The sequence below is a fragment of the Hibiscus syriacus genome, unplaced genomic scaffold (assembly GCF_006381635.1).
Source record: "Hibiscus syriacus cultivar Baekdansim isolate YM2019G1 unplaced genomic scaffold, ASM638163v2 tig00110410_pilon, whole genome shotgun sequence".
Taxonomy (NCBI): Eukaryota; Viridiplantae; Streptophyta; class Magnoliopsida; order Malvales; family Malvaceae; genus Hibiscus; species Hibiscus syriacus.
In genome coordinates, this window is record NW_024062726.1 from 789945 (window position 1) to 815979 (window position 26035).

General features: G+C 35.3%; 1 protein-coding gene and 2 long non-coding RNA genes across 4 annotated transcripts; 1 reads left to right on the forward strand and 2 right to left on the reverse strand.

The window, feature by feature from the left end:
• Positions 1-1084: 1084 nt before the first annotated feature.
• On the reverse strand, positions 1085-3286 carry LOC120124069. Of its 2 annotated transcripts, none has more exons than XR_005516246.1 (4): positions 3194-3286; positions 2852-3002; positions 1716-1809; positions 1085-1612 (listed from the first exon to the last, which is right to left on the reverse strand). It is a non-coding gene; the product is annotated as an uncharacterized LOC120124069 (long non-coding RNA). The 2 variants fall into 2 exon arrangements; XR_005516245.1 differs by lacking the exon at positions 3194-3286 and adding an exon at positions 3130-3191.
• An 865-nt stretch (positions 3287-4151) lies between these two features.
• On the forward strand, positions 4152-7503 carry LOC120124018 (transcription factor MYB3R-3-like). The gene is made up of 8 exons (XM_039142788.1): positions 4152-4244; positions 4654-4805; positions 5108-5159; positions 5291-5348; positions 5520-5614; positions 5700-5803; positions 5965-6093; positions 6228-7503. The coding sequence occupies exons 2-8, from the start codon at positions 4660-4662 to the stop codon at positions 7300-7302; spliced, it is 1659 nt and encodes a 552-aa protein (XP_038998719.1). The 5' UTR covers positions 4152-4244; positions 4654-4659; the 3' UTR covers positions 7303-7503.
• Positions 7504-8192: 689 nt separating this feature from the next.
• LOC120124009 lies at positions 8193-24288 on the reverse strand. The gene is made up of 7 exons (XR_005516242.1): positions 24185-24288; positions 24002-24068; positions 23844-23921; positions 22801-22853; positions 22622-22717; positions 22381-22530; positions 8193-8206 (listed from the first exon to the last, which is right to left on the reverse strand). It is a non-coding gene; the product is annotated as an uncharacterized LOC120124009 (long non-coding RNA).
• Positions 24289-26035: the final 1747 nt, after the last annotated feature.

Here is a 26035-nt window from a genome sequence, read left to right on the forward strand (position 1 = left end):
CAACCCGAATTGACCCAAAAATCTAAAGGTTGACTCGAACCAAAACCAACCTGAATTGACCCGAAAATCTAAAGGTTGTCCCAAACAGAAACAAACCGACTACTAACCTAACCCAAAAATCAATCGATCCGATATTGACTCGACCTGAAAACCAACCGATCCGACTTTTACCCGACCCGAATTAAATTTCCATAGATCCGAATCAAAATCGAACTCGAAATGACCCAAATCAAGGCTCAACCCGAAATAACCCGATCAGAACATGATTCGAATGACCCGTTTGTCACCTCTAATGACAGGTGAACGGTGGTCAGAGACTTGGGATTGCAAAGTTCATCATAATGATTAATAAATCTAGAGATCTTGTTCTTAACATATTTAAGTTATTAATATAAACAAACTTATCAAACAATGCCGTTTAACTCGGTCGGTAGAATGCAAGGCTCTTAAACTTGTGGTCGTGTGTTTCGAGCCCCACGGTGGGCGTCCAATGTTTGCTTTTTTTTGTTTGTCTTTCGACATTTCTCATAATTCAGAAAGCTAATGCTTTATATATGCAGCCTATATTAATCACGAAAAGAAATCTTATTCCTTATTTCTCGAATATTTTTTTATCTACCACTAATATTTAGTAATCTTCAATAATTATGAACTACACCAGAAAGCTTAGGCATTAAGCATTTACTTTAATTGAATTTTTTTTGCAATTATTAAGGGATTTGGTTAACGAAATGAAACTTAATCATAAAAAAATCAAGTCATTTGTTAAATATTAAGCACTATACTATTACTGTCCTCTAGCTAAGGAATTTTTAAAAGTAAAAGACAGTAAACCATGAAAACAATACCTTTTATTTTTCACCACATCTGCAAAATTGATGTTCAATATCAATATAAACATATCTTAAAACGTTTAAACTTTTATATTTTAAACCAATAAAAGGGTAATACAACCAAAGTCTGTCTAACTTAGTCAGTAGAGCACAATGCTGTTAACGTGCTCGAACCTTAATTTTTGTTTTTTTTGCTACTGCCAGCCAATTGCAACACTTGCAACAGTAAATGCAGGGGTGTTTTTTTTTTGTTTGGGGGGGGGGGGGAGAATGTGTTCCATAAACATTGAACCATTGATCCTTGGAAAAACTAAAGTAAAAGGCGAGTACTAGGCACACTTCTTACCTTCTAAGAAGAGTTAACCCGGGCAATACAAGTTTCAGAAATTAAGCCAAATGTGGTGAAAATCCAAACATAACCAGTTAATTTATACTTGTCTGTCATGATGGAAGATGATTTAGGGGTTGAAGGGAAGGAATTGGGAAAGAACAGAGAAGGGTTAGGGATTTGGAGTAATTTGGGGAATTGAAAAATCAGAATTCGGAAAGTGGGAAATGGAGTTATTTAGTTAAAAGAAAGATTATGAAGCAACCGGCAGTCTTTTGATTAATGAGGAGAAGATGGATCAGGTTATGAAGCAGGGAACGGATCAAGGAGTGAAGATAAACCTAGATCAGTTCATAGCGGGCCATAATCATGAAGCATCCCATTAAGCTTGATGATACAACCAATTCCAGCTGAATTATATTCAGGTGCACTAGAAGACAAACTGGGACACCTGTAATCAAATAATTGGTCAAGTCCTTGTATTAAACTTTATATAGGAACAGTTGTAACAATAACAAGAGAAGATTATGCATTTTGATTAATTCAATTCCTACCTTTTCCTTCAAACTACTTTTCTCTTAAATCTACTTCTTATTCTTCAAATTCTCTTTTGTTTCTTCAACCTCTCTTCAATTCTCCTTTTATTTCCTGCAATTTCATAGCAAGATCATGACATTGTCCTTTAAAGAACTTAGCTTCTTGAAAGAGTTAACCCTTGGCTTATTAGAATTTAAATTAATTTGTTAAAAAATTTGAGTTAATATCTAATAGAGAAACTTATGGACTAGACCAAAGGGCAAAGGCTTTAACTATTCACTTAATTCAGATTTAATTGCAAGGATTAAGGGGTTTGTTTGATAGAATGGGCAAGTTCTTACCAGAAGATCGTCATTGTTGAAGTACCTAAAGATTTAAGCAGCCTAACATCTTACCAGAAGGAAAGCTCAAAAACCATTTCTTTTTTTTTTTTTAAAAAGAGTAAATTATGCAAATAAATAAGACCTTTTATTTTCCATCATACATGCATGCTAATAACTTTTTCCCTTTATTTCCCTTGTTTTCCTGTTAACTGATGCAAGATTTATATGCGAAAAACATAATCAACGAAAGATTAATACATGGTTTGACATTAGTTCTCTATGTCCGCAGATGAGAAAGAATTACTATCGCAAACACGAAATTGGAAGTGTTGAAAGAAAATTATAAGCAAAAAACTTAATCAACGTGAGATTAATAATGTGGTTCAACTCTGGATAAGAAAAACTAATTATAAAACAATGTGTGGTCTCGGTTTTTTATGCTCCCAGTGTGTTTAATTGAATCCATCGCAACCCATTATTATATCTCTCATAATTCAAGAAGCTAATGCTTACTCTGTATGTATACAACCTATTACTTAATCATCAAAATTCCTTATTTATCGAATATCAGAATTCAAACTTATTGCTAATTAAAACACGAATTAATATCAAATAGTGAAACTTATGAACAAGGCCTAAGAGTGGGGCATTGACAATTCACTTACTGAAATTTGACTGCAATGATTAAGGGGTTTGTTTGATGGAATAAAACTACAGAATCAATTTTAGAAATACCTAAAACACTAAACTATATCCTAGAAAGCTGATGAACCTTTAAAAGAAAAAGGAAGTAAATCATGCAAAGAAGAGGGTTATATCTTTCACCATACCTACATGTTATAAGATTCTTTCCTCTCGTTTTCATGGTAGCTGAATGGCACGTGGAGCTGCAAAATTCATCTTGTTCCCCCCCCCTTTTTCCAGTACAAGTGGTAATGGGCACCTGCAATTCTATTGTCCAGAATTTTGGAGTCTACAGAGCTGTTAAATTAGCAATCAAAAACAGGTAATTAAAAATAAAAACTAAAGATTTAAACCATTCCTGAAAAGCTCAGAAAAAGCAGTAAATAAAGCGATTATCTTAAGCATTGAAACCCAGAAATCATACAGTACAACCCCGAATCCCATCCAACGAAAAAGACGAAAATGATGAACAAACCCCAATAGATTACCTCTGCTCTCGTCATTTTAGTTACTCTAACTATACCATTCTTCTTCCCATAGTCAAGATTGGAATAGTCGGTTCAAACGTATCTTTCCCACAACTCCAACCCCATTTCCACCTATACAACCGTCGGTCGTCGATACTTGTTCGATGTTTAGCTGGTACGTGGGCCCTGCTTTGTAGAGTGCCGTTTCAGGTTTCAAACCTTTGCCAATTTGCCACCACGCCGACCCCTAACGATAACTTTGGACCGTTAGCCCATGCGGGCTTTTGAAAGAATGAAAAAGATTTAAATATGTTAGAGGGTCTTGTACTATTTAAAACTTTAAAATTGTCTTTATATTTTATTTTTATATTATTTGAAAATTTCATTTTTTAATTTTAATTTTTTTCAATTTTAAATTTTAGTTATTAATCTGAAAATTATATAAAAAGGAAAAATAAATTTTTAGTCACCTATATTTGTAGTTTTTAATGACTTGACAGGTAAACTTAAAAATAAATATAAATATGATTAATTGAATAATATATTTTTTAATTATCTTCTAAATAGAAAGTTAATAAAATTTATAAAAGACTAAAAAATTATTTTACTTTTTATAGTCTCCAAATTAGAAATAACAGTGCAATTAAAGAAAAATTAAGGGAAATTAGGATTTTTAAAGCAAGAATAGTACAAGACCCCAATTTTAAAAATAGAGACTAAATATTAATTTGCTAAATACTACATGGACCTCAGGCATATTTAAATCATAAAAAACACGTTCACCCTCAACAACGGCAGTTGACGGAGACGTCGGTAGATATATGTTAACGTTACAATTATATATTTAAAAAATCTTTTCAATATAATTTTTATATTTATTATTCTCCCTTTTTTGTGTTTTTCTTCTCTCTCCCTTTGTTTCAACGGGCGAGGATTTTTCGATTTTTCGAAACAAAGAAGAAACGTTGGAGTTCTTTTGAACAAAGAAACGTTTTAATTTTTGTTTCCTTGTTTGGCTTGAAAGAGAAGGAATTTTTTTTGAAGGAGCTGGAGATTGTTTCCCGCTACTCAGGTGTGTTGAAGTTTGTTGAATTAAAAAATCTTCTGAAAATCCTTTTTTTTTCCTTTGCGGGTTGCTGATTTTCTTATTTATTTTTTTCACTGTTTTGATCATGTTCCTTGAACTTCACGTGCCTTGGATTCGTTAAAAGTTCCTTTGAGATTTTTGTACCTCTTCTCTTTGGGTTTTAAACCCTATAATTATGTTTAAAATGATGTGGGATTTTTATGTTTTTTGATCTGATTAATGAATTGCAAGATCTGGGATTTTTCTTTTTATGTGATTGACGGTGGTGAGATTGGGGATTTTGGTTAAAAGATGGGATTTTGAGCGATTGGATTGGTCATTTTATATAGGTTTAAGCTCTTTTTTTTATTAATTTGGTGTTGATTATAATTTCTGGGTTTTGAGATCATTGTAGAAGGATATGGCTGAGTTGAAGATAGACGAACGTTGTGTTGAGAATAAACAATTACCCACCGCATCAAGTTCTTCTGTATCAGAAGGCGGTGTCAGTGCAAATGTAAAGTCCCCAGCTATATCCAGTCCAGCACCATCATCACCAAATCATCGGTACTGTCCCTTAATAACATAACTTCTTTAGCTTTCCTTTATTCAGTTTTTCTTGTAGCTCAACTCGTTTCACAATGCGTGCTTATTTGAATCACAATTTGGGTTGGATTGTTATGTTAAATGTAACCTTTTGGTTCTGCTGATTTTGCTTTTACTTATACACACTTTTGTTTCTGGTCGAGTTCATTGTTGTAGATTACGTTTAGCCGATCCTTTCAGTGGCCGGACTTGCTGTTTAACCGATTTTTATTGAGTTTTATTACCTTGAAAGCTGAGAGTAATTGTTCATACTGATTTTTCAGGAGGACCACTGGCCCTATTAGACGAGCAAAAGGTGGCTGGACGCCAGAGGAGGTACAGTGCACCTTTCTATATTGATGCTATTATTTTGGTAGAAGTTGTATCAATGTTTACTGGTTACTCATGTTCATTCTTTGCAACTGGTGCCTTTCTTTAACATCGTTTTCTGTTTACATCCATTGCAGGATGAGACATTAAGAAATGCTGTTGCAGCTTTTAAGGGGAAGAGCTGGAAAAAAATAGGTTATCCTCACAATCTGCTCTCTCTATTAACTGTGTTTATCGACTGCCCTTCGTTTTCCAATGTGACAGACTTGACATTTGATTTTCTCAGACCAAAAACAAAATTAGGGTCATGAATCCTTTTGTGGTAATTGTTAATAACAGTCTTGATATTCGAATATGGTTGCGCAGCCGAATTTTTTCCTGATAGATCAGAAGTTCAGTGTCTACATAGATGGCAGAAGGTCCTAAATCCAGATCTTGTTAAAGGACCTTGGACTCAAGAGGTATGCATTTTATGTCATTCTTCTATGCTCTATTATGGTTGCAGTTCACAAAACCAACACAATTTTCTGTGGCTTCCCCTTCCAGGAGGATGATAAAATTGTTGAGCTTGTATCAAAATATGGGCCCACAAAATGGTCCGTTATTGCCAAATCTTTGCCCGGTCGGATAGGGAAACAATGCCGCGAGAGGTAATTTCACTTTTTACTTCTTTTCATTTGCGTTTAAGAGTTCTCAAAAGTGCCGAAGGTTTTGATATTACTTTCCTCCATTTCAATGATGCCTGCGTTTTCTGTTAATGTTGCTATTGATGTTGCTGATTTTTTTTAACATGCTAATTGATGTTTCCCAGATGGCACAATCATTTGAATCCCGATATAAAAAAGGATGCTTGGACGTTAGAGGAGGAATTGGCCCTCATGAATGCCCACTGGATATATGGGAACAAGTGGGCTGAAATAGCTAAAGTTTTACCCGGAAGGTAGTTTCTTCATGGTTTATAACATTTGTTACATGGTTCAGATTCAAAAGCTTACTCCATCTTACTTGAAAAAAGAATTGTCGTAAATTACTCTGAAATCTCTTTTGACATGTTAATGATTTTTGTTTATGCAGAACTGATAATGCCATAAAGAATCACTGGAATAGTTCCATGAAGAAGAAGTTAGATTTCTACTTGGCTACAGGGAAGCTTCCTCCTGTTGTGAAGATTGTTCTTAAAAATGAGAATAAGGATCTCGATACACCTGCTGCAACAAAAAAATTGCTTGTTTATTCGAAAAGAGAATTGGATTCAACTGTTCAAACGTCTTCAGGAACTACGGATACATGTAAGCCAGAGGAAGATGGAAAAGATCAGTTGGAATACTGTACTCCAGTTCATGATATGGCGGCTTCATCAAGTGTTGTTCCAAGTGAATCAGTTGATACTGAAAGTGCAGAATGCAGGATTCATTCATTTGATGCAAATCCTTGCTGCTGTAACTCAGAGTCAATGGCGAAGTTCGAGAGTCGACGAATCAGCTCTGGTGCTGTTGTCGAAGACAAAGATGTTGGAGTGCAACTACAGTGTGATACTCCGACGTATGGTCCTTTATGTTATGAGCCACCTATGTTACAAGTTGGCTCTTCTTTAGATTCAGATCATCTAAAGAAGAAAGGCATGCAGCATGAGGTGAGCTCTACTCCTATCATGTCACCCGTAAGTTTCTTCACTCCGCCTTGTGTGAAGGGCAGTGGTTTTGGTGCTCGAAGTCCCGAGTCTATTCTTAGAATTGCTGCTAAGACCTTCCCGAATACGCCTTCTATATTTCGAAAGAGCAAAACCAGTCCAAATAAAATAGGAAAACCGAATGAGGAAACTGCCAAAAATAGGATTCAATTACCTGGTGCACAGGAAAGAACTGAAAATAGTCAGGAACAGGCTCGATTTCGTGATGGGATTTCGTGCGAAAGTCCAACTTTTCAAAGTAATAGCAACATTGGTCTGATTTGTACCGCATTTAATGCATCGCCTCCATATCGGTTAAGATCTAAAAGAACTGCTGTTTTTAAGTCCGTGGAGAGACAACTTGAGTTCACATTTGATAAGGAGAGGCGTGATGAAAATACAAAATCATTGGATGTATCAGTGAATGGTAGTTCTCCTATCGAAGATTGCTTGCGTGCAAAGAAGATGGCGGTCACATAGGATTATACTGTAAATTATGGTATTCCATTTCCCACTTCAAAACCACAAGAAGTACAGAGATTCAATTTTTTTTTCTGTGATTTTCCACATTGAAAGTAAGTTGTGTTTACGCACATCAGATGTTTCATCAAGCATTTCCCTCCCAAACTTTGCTTTTACAATAAGATTGAACTATGGGTAGTAAAGCTTTTTGATTTAACACATTTCCATTTGTTTCGTTCTCTTTAAGTTGGTTATGTGTCTCCCCAGGTGCAGAATCCAAACCAAGGAAGCCAGTTGGCTCCAGATTTTGTTATCCCAGACACCGTGAAACGAGTATTGCCCGACAAACTACACAAAAAATGGCCCTTTTTCATGATAGAAGTGCCAATTCAGATTCCAGCTAGAATGAAGCGCTTGAGTGACTCATACACCCTAAACCCTCATCAGAATTAAAGGCTAAAGCGAGGCCAACCCGTCCACGACCATCTGAACAACCAACCAAAATCCGCAACAATCCCAGCCATTTAAAATCATAAAAGCAAACACATGAGGAGTTTAAATAGTTGTAGCCATCGACTAGAACCAGAAAAATGTTTAAGGGACGAGCTGCTGTCATGTGAAGTTTTAAACCGTTTACAACAAACTACATGCCCATAAAAAGTTGACAAAGATATTTTACTACTTTACATCGACTAAGGAAGCTCATTTAAGATCCAATACTTTCTCTTTAGAAACCATTTATCTCCCATCAAGTGTACCACAAGATGTTCAACTGAAGACTCGTCGTCCTGGGTCAAGGTATTCAAGCACTTATGCGCAGAGGATTCGTTCTTCAGTTCAACTATACATCCAGGAAAAGGCAAAACAGCGGAAGCTAATGGCAAAATCTGCCACACTGAATACGGGTCGAAAACCTTAGCAGCTGCACAAAGAGATAAAAATGGCAATGCTTTCTGTAAACACTAATTTTTTCCATTTTGTTTTTATTATTATTATTAAAATTATTATTATTATTAATATTATATATATTATATTATTATTAAATTATTATTACAAACAGGCTAAAATCGGGGCCCAATTACAAATATGAAAGCCCAACCAGATAGCCCAACTAAAACCCTAAACCAATTTAGGGTTTCAGCTAGGGTTTCTAAACCCTAGCACTACTGCCGCCGCCTCCAAGAACTCCCAACAGCCGCCTCTGCCGACACTTCCCAAGCCAGATGGTCCAACCGGCTGCTGTCGACGCCTTGCTGCCACACCGCCGCCTTAAGGAACACTCCAGAATGCCAGATGACAACCAACAACCATCCCTACCATGAGTCACCAGCCTAGCTTTGGTGACTCACCGAGGTTTTCCCTCTCAAGACCGGTCCAAACAGAACTCTGTGGTGGCTATAAAAGCCACCGCATCCTGCAAAAACACAATGGAGGGCCACGGCAGAAGACAACGAACGGAGAACAGAAACAACGAGTAAACAAAGAGCAATAAACAAACACCCACATCCAACAGTAAGCCAAAACCAGAAAACAAAGAGAGAAAAACCGAGATATTTACCTCATCAGAGCCTCCCTACGCCGTTGAAACCGAAACATCGGAGGTAGATCTACGTGTTTTGGTAAGATTTTAGGCTAAAACAACTTTAGATTTGAGTATAGAAAAATAGAGGCTTCGATTTGGGGTGGGTTTTGTAATTTCCGGCCACCGAATACGGTGGCCGGCGACGAAATTAACGGAGGTGAACGGCTGCCGGCTGGTGCCGCTTCTCTCGTTTTAGAGAGAAGCTAGAGAGAACTCTGGCTCTCTCAGCTTTGAGAGAGAAGAGAAAGGAAGAAATGAGAGAATGGCCCGTAGGGCCAGCCGGTTTTGGGTATTTATACCCCTTCCCAAACGGCGCCGTTTTGAGAGGGGTATATCTGTAATTTCGTGTATGGAAATTTATTTTAATATGATATTCAAATTTAAGATAATTTTATTTTAGTCACTAATTTTAATACTTTAAGTTAATTACTAGTTTTTTTATTTATAGTTTTAATTTCATTATTTTTAATTATTGTTTTATATTTTATTATTATTATTATTATGTATAAATATATATATATATAATAAATAATATATGTTTATTTATTTTTATAAAAATCCTATTTATTTAATTTTATAAATTACTTTTAAGAAATAATCATATTTTGATATTTATTTATTTTATATCGAAGAAAAGAGTTGTCTTAAAGCACCTAGAAGCTCTTTTCTGATATTTCTAAATAATTAGATATCTCTTATATTTATATATTTTTATAAAATTATAAATTTGAAATAAAAAAATATTATAAGTTAAATATATCTTTGAATTCTTAAAATCTATTATTAGAGACAATTCATAATTAAAAAGTACCAATTTTGGGCGTTGTAGGGGTGCTAATCCTTCCCTAAACGTAACCGACCACGAGTCCCTTTTTATTATTAAAAAGAACAAATTTTTGGTTAAAACGCAGATCAGTTTATCTTTTAATTGATGTTTTCTTAAAAACTCTTTTAAAGGATGATTTTTAGGTATTCGACCTACCTGACCCAAAAGGCCAATGGCGACTCCCAAATTATTTTAAAAACCATTTATTCACATCACTTTTCCCGCCAAGTAAAATTTCGTGCCCGGACGAAAACCGGTTACGACAGCTTGGCGACTCCACTGGGGATCAGTCAAGCTTTTAAAAATCAATTATAAATTGTCTCTATTAATTATAAATTAAAATTCAGATATTTAATTTATAATTCTTTCTTTTCAAATTTTTTATATACTTATTATTTTCATAGTATTTATATATATTATTAATATTTCATTTTACTTGCAAGTATTTTATTTCATTATTTATTTTTCTGTCAGAGGTTTGAACATTTCTCCTCACACGCAACACTTGCATTGCATAACATAAAGCTCTATAATTGAGTTTTGTCCCTTTTAAGTGGGAGTGAAAGCGACGTCTTCGTGAGAATTTATTCTCCGTGTCAGACTTAGCAAGTAACTTTCGGGGTTCATATGCTCTATGTCTTCGTAAGAATTTATTCTCCATGTCAGGCATAGAGAAATGTGTCCCCTCGAATTGAACTCGATCTGTTTAGGTTTGTAATGGACTAGGATTGAGGGTTGACAGCCCAAAGGGGCATCAACAAGGATTCGAGTACCTTTACTCCTAGAACTGAAATTCTGCATATAATAAACCCTAGAAATTCACCTGATCTAAGACAGTACTGAACCTCTGTTCATAGGTGTACAAAAAGGAGAAATAAGTTTTAATTTTTTGTCTTTTAATAAATGCATGGAACTAGAAAGCATGAGGTTAAGATTTATACCTTGATAAATAGAAATTTTCTTTTCATTAATTGGTACTAATTATTCTATTTTTGTTTTATTATTTTTCCATGCATGTTACATTGTTCTAATTTGTTTATATTCTTTTGTCTGCATTACATAATCATGACATAATCAAAAAGGTGTTGACTTGAAAGACTGTTCATCAAATTGGAAAGAAATCGTAAATGGACAAAAAGTTTTATGATCAAACAAAATATGATGCGGCCAAGGAAAGACATCCTGAGGAAACTCCGAGGATGGAAGCGAGCAATGCACACAGAGATCCTGTTATATTAATACCAAAAGTATTACACAAAGATCCTACCAGATTGATACCAAAAGCAGTCTATGGTAAGAACATCAGTCAGGGCATTCAGAGTAGTGGAGGTTTTTATGAAGCTCAAGCATGTTATTTGAAGGACTTGAACGACCAAAATAAGAAATTGAGCACAGAAATGAAAACCATGCATGAAGATTTTCAGAAGATCAGTCAAACCTTTCAAAATGTTGGCCTAGGAAGTACCCCAGAAGAGTGGATAACAGGGGTCACCAAGCTGAAAAAGAGCTGCAACATATATGAGGATCTTGTTCAAGAACTTCTTGGACAGAAAAGTTCTCTTACAAGGGAAAATGAGCAACTCCGAGAAATGACACAGAAGATGAAAGAGAATGTCATGGAAGAAGTTGCAGTCCAGACAAGCAATATGGTTCTTAAGTAATAGATTTCGCTGATTTTACAAGGAGATGAAGCAGACTGAAGACTCAACTTTTTGAGCATGAATGGAAACTAACTGGGCTTTGGAGAAGTTAGAAGTAAAAGATATCCTTATATATAAAAGTTTTGTTTGATGTACCGAAACTTTTGTGTTCAATGAAATATGTTCTAAGATGATCACTCTTGAGTAACACCTTTTCATACATACATTTGCATTTTGCATCTTTGCATTTTTTATTTTGCAATTATACTTTTACATTACACAATTTACATTCCCATTTTTTACATTTTTGACATTTACATTTCAGTTTTATTTAAATATTGTTATATGCATATAAATAATTTATGAAATGTTTTATAAAATTAAAATCGAGACCATTCATTCATTAAAAGAGGGATTTCAACCGAAGTGATCTTGGTTCTTACTTGAAGCAAAAACGCTTAGCACGACACAAGGAAAATGTATAAAGAAACTGAGGATAGGCTAGCCAAATTTGAGATAGAGCAGAAAGAGACGCAAGAAGAATTAAGGAGCAAGTTGGTACAAGTTGAAACTAATATCACAAATTCTCAGATCAATCTACTGAACAAGTTGGAAGAAATGATTGGGAAACATTTGACCACTGGGAAAAGTCTTGTTGAAAACCCCACACATCCTCTTGGTGTTACATCTATTCACATTCCGGGGCACACTTCTGCGCATCAGGAAACCCAAGCACCAGTTCAATTCAATGTTAAAGACCCACAATATCAGGCTGGAGTTTTGTTCCCCACAGAATGTCTTACTGCTTCTGGGTTAAAGCTAAATGAATTTTGTACTGATAATGAGATCTTTGACCCAAATGAATTAGTTGAGAAGAGAAAACTCATCCAACGTCTGAAAAATATAGAAGAGGTCATAAAATCAAAAGAGACAACTAAGTCATTTTGTGGGTTTGACGCCAAAGAACTAAGTTTGGTCACTGACCTAGTTCTCCTGCCAAAGTTTAAGGTTCCATATTTCGAGAAGTATAATGGGACCACATGCCCTTCATCTCATATCACCATGTATTGTCGTCGCATGACTGGCTATGTGGAGAATGAAAAATTGTTGATCCACAGTTTTCAAGATAGTTTATCTGGACCTGCATCCAAATGGTATAATCAGCTAAAACGTACTCAAATACGTTCTTGGAAAGACTTAGCTCAAGCCTTTTTGGGTCAATACAAGCACATGACTGATATGGCCCCTGATCGAATAATGTTGCAAAACATGAATATGAAGTGCAACGAGAACTTTCGACAATATTCACAACGATGGAGAGACGTTGCTTCTCAAGTGCATCCACCATTAACAGAAAGGGAATTCACTACTTTGTTCATCAATACATTAAAATTTCCCTATATCAATCACATGATAGGGACTGCCACTAATAATTTCTCTGACATCGTCATGTGTGGAGAAATGATCAAAATAACTATCAAGAATGGCAGGATAAGAGGCTTTGATAGTACTGACGTCGAGAGAAAATCTGAGATCAATACAGTGAGGTCTTATTCAACTAATCATGGGACCAAATATTATAGAATGACTCGAGAGAAAGCTCATATTGATGAAATTCCAATGACATATGAGGAATTGCTCCCATTACTGGTTCATCATAATCTTGTGACTCCAGTTCAATCTAAACCAAAAAATCCCCCATTTCCTGAAAGGTATGAAGTTAATGCAACATGTATCTACCACAAGGGAAGTACGGGGCATACTACTGAGAATTGTGGGGCATTAAAACGCAAGGTTCAGAATTTAATTGAATCAGGGGCATGGACCTTCGAGGAGTAATGTGACATGATAAATAAATAAGTGGAAGTGTTATCTACCACTGTAGTACCTTTCTATTTTCAGCATCCTGTTTGAACTTGTTTTTGTTCCTTTCTCCGCTTTTTGTACAATAAATAAATTTGTGTTGCTTATTAAGGTTATGAGCATTGAGTCAATTTTGCAATCTTGCAGTTCTTTGAATATCAACTGGATTAAAAAGTTCTTCATGATTAGAGTTATAATCTTTGACAGAATATCAGGATTGAAAACCAGAAAAACAAGGACCATTGACCTTACCTCATAAGAAATACACCCAAACACTATCCTATTACAAATATGAGATAGCCTACTCCTATTGAAAGGAATTACAAAAAGGCTTGATATTTATATATAGGAGCGTACAACATGGGGCACCGTTGGTGTATTACATTACAAAACCGACTAGAGTATTTTTCTATTGATGACGTTCGATGATGAATGTAATCTTCACAAATAGGTAAATCTAGTTTAAGTCAGTTGCTTGAGAATTGAATTCTAACAAAGAGATTTTCTGAATTCCACCAAAACACCTAGACTATAACAGGTTCTTCTTAACAAGCTTAAGAAATTGGATTTGAACACCCATGTTATATTATTATACAATAAAGCTTTAGTTGTCCCTCTAGAGCAATTGGTTAATCGCCCTGGCTTTATGGATAATATTCAGCTAGTCTATTATACTATTATATGCAATAAAACTGTCCCTCTAGAGCATTGGTTAATCGCCCCGGCTTTATGGATAAGTTTCAATTAACCTGATAAAGGTGATTATTATATACAATAAAGCTGAATTCAGCTAGCCAAAATGGCAAATGTGTTAAGAGATGGACTAAGGGAGTTGTGAAACACCTGTTATAGTCAACTTCACACAATCACTCAGAAATTTCATTTTTAGACTGATATTTTTGCACTACTTTGATTAGATGAGTCTAAATGAAAGATTCCAGAGAATTGAAATGGAAGGACTCTAGAAGGTCTAGTGATTGGCAATCCTAGTTGCGTCATTTTGTACGCATCCGATTAAAATACCAAGTCCTCAAAGTGAGACATGTGACAAAGTTCACAAAGAGCGAGAGATGAGTGACATCTTAAATAGATGTAACCATAGAAAATAGGAAGGCCATCCTGAAACCAAATCAAATCTTGATACCTATCAAAGAATTATAATTCTCAAACATTACAGAGTTGTTGATTCTTTTGATATTCTTTGAATTCATGCTTATGATTTGATTTTATTGTGAACCTATGATAAACAACATTCTACAAAATTCTTTCATTCTTCAATAAAGAAAGGAGGAAAAACATTTTCAAACAGGACAGTCTCAAATGGAGAAGGTCCTTGAAGCAAGTTGTTGCGTAATCTACCTCTATTGTAGAAAAAAAAATGACGCCAGAATGATGAAACACTTCACATTTTTGAAGGCAAGTGGTCCAAAAAGCCAGAAAGTCTGGAGAATTGAACTTGTGACACTCTCCTATGACATTATTAGCAGCTCATCAAGAAAGATTATCGTTTATCTCATGCTGAGGGCAATAAGCATCACCAGACAAATTATTTTCCCCAGCCATCAATCCATGTTTTCTAGAAGATTACATCATAGAGCCATGAACAAGTCACTACCTGCACTCTGGTTATACCGTGATGCTGGCTCAAGTCTTATTACATCATTGCTACTTCTTCTAGGCCGATCATCATTTTTTTCAAGATGATATCCATTATGTCCTTCAGAAGATTGCTGAATTCGAATTTGAGAACATATGGCTCAGAATAAAACATTGGAACAAATTCTACATTTGTATGCCATACAGGATTCCAAAAGATGAGATAACCAGTTTTACCATCAACTAAACCTTTCCATGGTTAGGGAAGAGTGGGATATGGCAGTGTGTATTTTGGAGCAGCAGAAGAGACAGTCACTGTGGCAGTCATTACAAGAAAATGCACCAACAAAAATCTTCTAGTTCATCCTGATTTCCAATAAGGTTGTTACACTGGATGCCATTGACGACAAGGTCGAATTCGCCAAATCTACTCATCAATTGCTCCAACCGATCATCATTCAGTTCTTGCATATCTGTTTTCAAAGATATGCCAAGACAGTAGAAGACGGCCTCTGCATCACTGATCCCAGAAAAAAAAAATAGGACATGGATATCACTGGAAAACGTGTCTCTAGCAGCTCCTCGTGTTTGGTTTTTAGGGAAATCTAGAAGCATTTCCACCTCATCAGGTTCAAGTGGAGTAACTTTATTCCTTCCAACCCATACCAGATTCCATTTTCAGCACTCATCAAGAACATACTTCTAGACACTCGAAGGAAGGCACCATTTCTTTGTCAATGGAAAAGCATCATGTATGGTGCAATGAGAAAGCAGAATAAGAGGAAATCTGTTCTCAATTGGCAGATTACGAATGTAGCCCTTTTCCGTGTAGTAGTACAAAAATATTTTGAATCTAAAAAGAATGGCTCTACATCGTATAAGTACCGTGACATTTTGGTCCAAACACCAACTGGAGTAAGCGCCACGTTCTCATAGTAGAAATAAGGAGGCACAATAGCATCTTCTGGAAGTATTCTTTGAGTTATCTGATCTGGTTCGGTAGGAACCCCAGAACCAATCATTGGATTAGGAAGATGAACTGCATGATCGTCTTCATTAAGAAGCTTCTTTTCAAGCTTCCTTTGTTTCTTCCTTTTCCAAAAATCATAGCCAGAGTTTCGTCTTTGCTTGTTATTAGGGTCATTGCATAATTGCTTCCTATCTTCTACCAGAAGAAGTGCGTCAGTAGCCTTTGATATTTGAGCAGCACATATAAAATCTGTCAACTCTGTAATTGATGAATTTAGAATCTGTCAACTCTGCAATTGATGAATTCAGACCACATCTCTTCATGGCTATTGAAGTCTCAGCTTCTGAGTACCCATTTTCGTCAAGAATAACAGTTTATTCTCCTCATCAGAATCAGAATTCAGGATTTCCTCGGTATCAGAAAGAACTATCAATATCTGTGAAATTATCCTGAAAGATCGCTTCATAATCAGATGAGTTGTTATCAGAATCAACATGTTGCATGGGTGCAGATTTTTCAAAAGCATGTACCACTGTATATGTAATCTTGTTGTTGCATCATATTACTGTTTGCATAAATTGGTTTCTCTCCCACAGAAAAGTATATTTTAGAGATGGCCTTCACTGAAAGATGATAAGCCACTGTGTCAGCTTGGAACGGATTACCAAGCTATTTATACTGCTCTGTCTGACTAAATCCCTCCAGATACAGAAAATGGTCACCTCATTCAGAAGACACATATCTCAGACGTTTATGTCAGAATAATTGAGTACTTATTAAGTTTGTGATAACATGAAGAGAATTCTTCCAGTTACCTGTCAACACTGCTGTTTAGTGACACCAAAATGAGAGTATTCAAAATAAACAGATTTGGAGCACGAATAAAGCCACAAGTATCCACCACAGTGCATTGTCAAAATTGAACCTTGTAGGGATCATGATATTCAAGTCAAACAGACGTCGAGAGTAAACCAGAAATAGAAAATTGAGACATCTCGAAAGCCCAATTCAGACAGATCTAGAGGGACATCTTGAGGGCCCATTTCAACCAGAAATAGAATATTGGGGCATTTTGAAGGCTCACAGCAATATGAATATTTGGGCATTCTTGGAAGCTCATCTCAACAATAAATAATGTTGAGCACACTTTTAACATCTGTATCAGCAAATGTTGGGGCATTTTAAAGGTTCTTTCAGACAGATCCATATGGGGAATTTTGAAGGCTCAAATTAACAAGAAGCGAATGTTGTGGCATGATGAAAACCCCTTTCAATCAGAATCATGAATATTGAAGTATTCTGAATATTTATATCAGCAAAATGCTGGGGCATGCTGAAAGCCCCTTTCAATCAGAATCAAGACTGTTGATGCATTTTGAACACTTGAATTAGCTAATGTTGGGGCATGCTGAAGGCCCATATCATTCTGTGTCAAGATCATTGACTTGAACAAATATTTCCAATGAGACATAAAGATATGAAGAATGAAAATGATGAAACAGTGACAGTCGAGCTGACTACACATAATTGCTTCGTTCATCAGGCAGTTGTATTAGGGTCCTGTTATTGAACAAATATTTATTCAGCAAGTATGGTTTCAAATACCCAATCTTCTTAAAACCATGTGTCACATGATAGCGTGATCTTTGTTAAGCTACATCACAGTTGCATGAATAAAAATGATCCCCAGGAGACTACTCAATCCAGGGTTCAGTTCCTCAAGATCTCAGCTTTGAATTTTGGATTCTCTGTATCAGTGATAATTGAAAATATTTCTTTGAGGTTCATGGCAGTTAGTTTCAACCATACTGTTGGGATTATGAAGCTGTTTTTCACATCAGTTTTTTACTTATTTGATGACATTGGAAAGGAATACTCGACTCACTTACATTAATGTTATTCACGTTGTTATTGGGATTATTATTACCAGCCAGGGTGAACTGAGTTTTCATCTATTTTGGTTTATCATGTGTGTTTCATCCCCAGCGGCAAGAATTACATGAACCTCTTTCTGGACATGGCCCCTATAGCTTATGCGTTTCTAATTCCTACAACGCTCATTACAGAAGAAAAAGTGATCAATATCACACTTACCCTTGCCTGCGACAATATCAAGATCAATTGGTATCTCTTTTTCAATTCATCACTAGCATATCTTGAGAATTTGATCAACTTTTTGGTCACACCAGCATCTCATTTTTATTCCTATTGAGTTTTGTTCTCAAGTGGTCTTGTGACGTTATAAGAAAGTTCTAAGCGCTACGAAAGAGCCTCCCTGACCAGAAATCCGGGCAGAAGCCACAAGAAAGGAAGAAGGTGTTTTCAAATGTTTTACATCTCGACAGAAACCACAGGAAAAGATGAATGTATTGTCAAATGTTTTACGAACCAGTGATTATGGTGCTGAACCAATGTTGCAATCATATGGTTTCCATTTATTGATCCAAGATGAAGTTTTTCTTCTTCAACCCCAAGATTAGAAGTGAGATATGATGAAGATTTCTTTCCACAGAAGGAGAGCTGAAATTTTGACAACAAGAAACTAGTGGAGCCAACTAAGGTTGAACGACAGGTTGTTGTTAAGCATCTCGACATGATATGGTCCAAGTTGCCTTATTCGAGATCTGATTAGATGTGAAGACATGAAAGAAATTGGAATAAAGTTTCCTTGTGATGTGTTTCAAGAGTTAAATTGGATCAGACTCTACTCTCCTAATTAATCCCTACTGAGTCAAACATCTCTACATCTACACTCTTCAAAGATGATAGATTCTCTTTTTAAAGATGATAGATTCTCTTTTCAAAGATGAAAGCTTTATTAGATTTCTACACAAGTCCAGACAAAGAAAACCGGTGTTACCAAAGACAAAATAGGGCATCAAAATCCTAGTTCTGATTACAACAAGAGTTCCACAAATGAAACATTTCTTCTGAGACTTAAATGAAGCAAATAAGGCACCAAGATACAAGTTGATCAGATGATTCTGCAAAATGCAAGCTTGATGGCATAGGTTGCTACACTGATATCCAAAGTAACCCTAGAAATAAATGATCAAGTGAAGGAAGACCAAGTTCACCACTTTGAAGTCAAATTAAGATTGCATCAACATTTATGCATTCATAAGAACATCATTTGCACAATAGATAATGCATTACATTGATACATCTGAGTGCATTCAAACATAAAGTTTTACAGATCTTCGTAAGAACAAGAAGATTCATGATGAAAATACCTTACAAGAAGAAGGTAGAATTCAAAACCGCAAATACAGGAATCATGCAAACATCTGAAGAATATATGGACGTAATCCACAAGAATGAGCATTATCTTGATATTGGGTCATGTTACCCAATCAACATGATATTTTGAAAAATAATGAGAAAACAATTTCCATAGTTTCTCATTTTATCTTTTCTAAAATGAAATTGTTGAAAAGTAAGAAAACGATTTTCTTAGTTTTTTTACTTAGTAAACTATTTCCAAACAGCATTATCTTGAGATTGGGTCATGTTACCCAATCAACATGATATTTTGAAAAATAATGAGAAAACGATTTCCATAGTTTCTCATTTTATCTTTTCTAAAATGAAATTGTTGAAAAGTAAGAAAACGATTTTCTTAGTTTTTTTACTTAGTAAACTATTTCCCACATCCATAAGACCTACAGTGCAGGATGTTTTCAAATAAAATTTATCTCACTTGAGATTGTTTTTCTTAAAACAAATTTGTCTCGCTTGAGACAGTTTCACTCGAAACAGAACTTTATCTCACTTGAGATTGTTTTTATTAAAATAAATTTGTCTCGCTTGAGACAGTTTCACTCGAAACAGAACTTTATCTCACTTGAGATTGTTTTTCTTAAAACAAATTTGTCTCGCTTGAGACAGTTTCACTCGAAACATAACTTTATCTCACTTGAGATTGTTTTTCTTAAAACAAAATTGTCTCGCTTGAGACAGTTTCACTCGAAACATAACTTTATCTCACTTGAGATTATTTTTCTTAAAACAAATTTGTCTCGTTTGAGACAGTTTCACTCGAAACAGAACTTTATCTCACTTGAGATTGTTTTTCTTAAAACAAATTTGTCTCGCTTGAGACAGTTTCACTCGAAACAAAACTTTATCTCACTTGAGATTGTTTTTCTTAAAATAAATTTTGTCTCGCTTGAGACAGTTTCACTCGAAACAGAATTTTATCTCACTTGAGATTGTTTTTCTTAAACAAATTTTGTCTCGCTTGAGACAGTTTCACTTGAAACAAAAATTTATCTCACTTCAGATTGTTTTTCTTAAAACAAAGATTTGTCTCGCTTGAGATAGTTATTTCGAGTTATTTTGAAATGGGGCATGTTACCCAATCAAAAAGTTATTTTGAAAAAAGAATAAGAAAACGATTTTCCATATTTTCTCATTCAATCTTTTCTTAAAATGAAATTGTTGAATAGTAAGAAAACGATTTCCATAGTTTCTTACTTATTAAACTATTTCCCACATTTGTGAGTCCTACAATGCATGATGTTTTTAGGACCTCTGGAATGATGTTTTCAACATTTCAGTCTTACTCAAAAGAAGAAAAATGAAAAAAATTATTGTTTTTCCGTCTTTGCTCTATTCCTGTTAACACAAGAATAAGCAAAGAGGGGCAGCTGTAAACACTAATTTTTTCCATTTTGTTATTATTATTATTATTAAAATTATTATTATTAATATTATATATATTATTATATTATATTATTATTAAATTATTATTACAAACAGGCCAAAATCGGGGCCCAATTACAAATCTGGAAGCCCAACTAAAACCCTAAACTAATTTAGGGTTTTAGCTAGGGTTTCTAAACCCTAGCACTGCTACCGCCTCCTCCAAGAACTCCCAACAGCCGCCTCTGCCGACACTTCCCAAGCCAGATGGTCCAACCAGCTGCTGCCGACGCCTTGCTGCCACACCGCCGCCTCAAGGAACACTCCAGAATGCCAGATGGCAACCAACAGCCATCCCTACCGTGAGTCACCAGCCTAGCTTTGGTGACTCACTGAGGTTTTCCCTCTCAAGACCGGTCCAAACAGAACTCTGTGGTGGCTATAAAAGCCACCGAATCCTACAAAAACACAACGGAGGGCCACGGCAGAAGAAAACGAACGGAGAACAGAAACAACGAGTAAACAAAGAGCAATAAACAATCACCCACATCCAACAGTAAGCCAAAACCAGAAAACAAAGAGAGAAAAGCCGAGATATTTACCTCATCAGAGCCTCCCTACGCCGTTGAAACCGAAACATCGGAGGTAGATCTACGTGTTTTGGTAAGATTTTAGGCTAAAACAACTTTAGATTTGAGTATAGAAAAATAGAGGCTTCGATTTGGGGTGGGTTTTGTAATTTCCGGCCACCGAATACGGTGGCCGGCGGCGAAATTAACGGAGGCGAATGGCTACCGGCCGGTGCCGCTTCTCTCGTTTTAGAGAGAAGCCAGAGAGAACTCTGGCTCTCTCAGCTTTGAGAGAGAAGAGAAAGGAAGAAATGAGAGAATGGCCCGTAGGGCCAGCCGGTTTTGGGTATTTATACCCCTTCCCAAACGACGCCATTTTGGGAGGGGTATATCTATAATTTCGTTCATAGCCAAACCATTTCTGCAGCCATCCTAGTTTGTAATCCTTACATTTTAGTCACTAAAGCAAATTTTAGATCCTTTTAATTCGGTATTCGAATTTTATATATATGTATTTTAATCCTTAACCGTAATTATAAATATTTTAGGTAAATTACTGATTTAATCCTTTAATTTTAATAATTAATTTTTTTATCTCGAATGCATGTTTTTAATTTATTTTAATATGATATTCAAATTTAAGATAATTTTATTTTAGTCACTAATTTTAATACTTTAAGTTAATTACTAGTTTTTTTATTTATAGTTTTAATTTCATTATTTTAATTATGTTTTATATTTTTTATTATTATTATTATGTATATATATATAATAAATAATATGTTTATTTATTTTTATAAAAATCCTATTTATTTAATTTTATAAATTACTTTTAAGAAATAATCATATTTTGATATTTATTTATTTTATATCGAAGAAAAGAGCTGTCTTAAAGCACCTAGAAGCCTTTTTTCTGATATTTCTAAATAATTAGATATCTCTTATATTTATATATTTTTATAAAATTATAAATTTGAAATAAAAAATATTATAAGTTAAATATATCTTTGAATTCTTAAAATCTATTATTAGAGACAATTCATAATTAAAAAGTACCAATTTTGGGCGTTGTAGGGGTGTTAATCATTCCCTAAACGTAACCGACCACGAGTCCCTTTTTATTATTAAAAAGAACGAATTTTTGGTTAAAACGTAGATCAGTTTATCTTTTAATCGATGTTTTCTTAAAACCTCTTTTAAAGGATGATTTTTAGGTATTCGACCTACCTGACCCAAAAGGCCGATGGCGACTCCCAAATTATTTTAAAAACCATTTATTCACATCACTTTTCCCGCCGAGTAAAATTTCGTGCGCGGACGAAAACCGGTTACGACATTTTCAAATGCTTGTCACTTAAAAACTAAAAAGAAATGGTAATATAACACACAAAGCTCAACAAACAGACCTGATTACCGGTACGTCCAGCCATAATGGACATATATGCCAACATCATAATCCAAGATCCTTACTTAGTTTGCACAATAATTTATGGAAGCTAAAAACATTGTTCGGCAATTTTCTTTGCACTTGATGTCTGATTCAAATGCATCGTCACCTGAATCCAATAGTTTATCCGACGTTAACAAGAATATTCATGATCGCAAGCAAATAGAAACAGGAATAAAAGAAACAGAAAGGTCAATCACCAGCTTGATCATCAAACCGAACTAAACCATGAAGAAGGTACCAATGGTAGTTTGTCCAAGAACCTTCGAACTCCGATCAAGGCCATGAGAAGCGACCTATCAGAGCACTAAAATGAAAACCAGGAGGAAAAAAGACCACTATCGTCATTAACAGCAAAGCAAAAAGAAGGCCCAGTCACCATGTAACTTAGAGCAGCGTATACAGTGGTTTTCCTCTATGCATTTCGATATCCTGAAATGAGAAAACGAAGTAGAATAACACAAATTGATCATAAAGAAACCCTTTCAATGATATGAAAAAAGAAAATACAAACACAATAAAAAGCAAACATGTACACATTTATATTTTAAAGATTCACTGCCATTACATCCCATATGGAATTCAGATTATGAATTCTGATATCGCATGGAAGTTTCAAGTAAATATATAATTTCTAAACAGAACTTATTGATAAATAACGACTTGGGTAGGGTGGGAATATACACCCCCTTGGGTTTCAATAAAATTGGCATCAAACAGAGTATCAAGTACCTCAGCCTTAAATAATCAATCATCCAAAATGTGCAAGTTGCATAAAATTGAATATTAATCCACGGGGAATTAAATGATTTCTTATTGATAAATAATGACATGGGTAGGGTGAGAAACTGAGAATATGCACCCCCTTGGATTTCAAGAAAACACAATCCTTCATTCTCAGTAGTAATATCTATTTTGGCTTTTTCATATCAGTTATTCAAATTTCTTTTCAGGATATATTCCCATCAAAGGGCACTCCAGAAATAAAGAATGAAGTTGCCTGATTTCCTCTGTGCATTGAGGGACATATGACTGCAGTAACTGCTGCATTGGACCTTCATGCCATCATGAGTTATTCTCCCATCAACCTAATTTATCTTTAGCAACACTAGGTCTGAAATAAGCATAGAAACTAAGGCACATAAATGCCAAACAACTTCTCTGTCTTCTTAATTTCTAACACATAGCAAGGTCCAAAATGGCTCATGAACTTTCCAGACCTACTAAATTTAAGACCTTATGTAGTTGGCACTGGTAACAATCACAATCATCCTTCGCGGGTATACAGGAGTATAAGAGGCAGGAGGGTGCAACATTCTATCCTGTAACGCTCTTAGCAATAACTATTTTAGTTGCTTTGCGGTTGAGTTTCCAAACAAAATAACTATTACAATCTTTACTCATAAAAGGAAAATGACTAACCTCTTCACCAAATGCATCCAACTATGGGGATGGCCAAGGAGCTTGCTGAGCACATCTTTGCAGCAAAAGTGTTGTTCTCTATTACAATAATAAAAGACTATTAGCAACTTTCATGAAATAGAGTTAGAAGTTCAAGAAAGTAACTAGGCGATCAATACCCTTATCAAAAGATATACACCAGTACCAGCACCGCAGGTCATTGCATGAGCCATACATCCACTATCACTAGAAAGGAAAATATTGTAGGAAAAGGTGAGTGCTTCAGATTTAATATAGCAAGAATCGTGGATGAATGCACATGTAAGCACAAAATCAGCAAAACAAGAGAGCTGAAAATTCACCTGCAGCATGTTTTCCAACTTAAGGGCATAATCTACCACACAACAAGCATAATGCAGGCTCATCAAGCACAGCTTTGCAGTCTGGGCAGCATTGCTTTACATCTCTTTTGAAAAAAAATGCTTTTTTTTAATGAAAATAGATATTCTTGAAAGATGCCTAATATTACAGCATGTCTAAGGATGAATTTTTAACAAACCGATGCAATAGGTACTATTCTTGGTACTGAGATTATATTCAAAACATCGAGTCAAATTTAGTATCGATACCCTGTTTAGTATCGGTACCCTATTTTGGAAGTATCGATGCTAAGAGGTGAGTATTGATACTATTCTTTTCAAAGCTTGAAATAATAGGGTAAAGTATCGATATGTAAGGCAAATTGTTGATACTAAAAGTTTAGTATCAATACTAAAAGGCCAGTATCGGTACCAACGTACATTTTAAGTTAAGGATTTTTTGGGGTTTATAATAGAGAAATAAGGTTCCCAAGAACTCTATAATTACTCTCAAATTAGACTACAAATGGAAACAATAATAATGCTTAAACAAACATAGAAACGAGATAAAGTAGGGATAAATAAGACTGGGCTTGTTTGATGCTCGGGAAATGAATCAGACGACTGAGTTCCTTTAGTTTAGGGTGTCAAAGTATAGAATCAGTTCGGATATCCTTAGGGAGTGTGCAAGGAACTTTAAACTGACTAACTAGTACGCAAGGTCCGACACTCGCAAGGGGTGGGCTAGCCACACCATGATGTCTTCCATAGTGTAGAGAGTAAGTATCACAAGGATACTCACTAATGATTCAAATTAAATAGATTCACTATACCTTTTTATCAATTGTTTGAGCATGTTATAAATGAACTCTTGTTAGTATGTTTAGTTGTTAGTGTGGCACTGGGCTAGTTAGCTCAGTATTTGGAATTTATTTCCTTGCGTAGATTCTTAAGTGGATTACTTGAAGAACTTTTGTGTCGAGTAGATCCAGACTTAGATTTTTGGAGCAGAGTATGTCTTGGTTTCTTCTTAAAGGGTATGTATATTTGTAACCCTTATTTTGTATATCGAGTCGTAACTTATTTTAAATTATGTCATGTACATTTTGAACTATATTTTGGGAGCTCTCGACTGTAAATTGTTTTGTATGAAAGTTATTGTCTATTTTATCACAAATAATTATTAATAAATGTTTTCTTTTGAGTATGATAAAGAAAGATTTGGGTTAGTCACTCCAGTGGTTCCGTGTGGCACTCTCATTAGTCAATTGTGTGTCGTACTGGTATAGGGTGTTATAATTATATTGATATCAGAGCATCAGGTTAAGACGTTCCTAAGACTCGCGGGTCAGAGTCAGTAAAAGTTTATGAATATACATGCCTCTAGGGATGTTAAGAGTTCTTCTGCTTCTGAAAATATTAACTGTAACCCCTCTTATTGTTTAAATTTTAGAGATTAGAGATGGATGAGAGCCCATAACACAATTAGGAAGGTAGACATGAGAGTTAGGTGTCCTTTACGGATGATCTAGGTGATTAATTTTCCCCCGATATAAACTTTGAGGAGCATAGGGCTGCAGGGGTCGAGGAGGTGACCCTCTTTAGAGATTTAACAGAGACCCTTAGGTGTATAGCTAGAGCCCTGCCTCAGAAAATCTCTACCTTACCTACCCAACCAGTTCAGCCAGCTCCACCTGTAGTAGCACCTCAAGAGATCCCAATTGAGAGGCTTCAAAGATACCGAACCATATATTTCTTCGACATAAGAGACGATGATCCTGTAACAGCTGATTAGTTGCTTAAAGAGACCATTAGGATTCTTCGCCAGCTGTACCTCACCTCTGAGGGTATGCT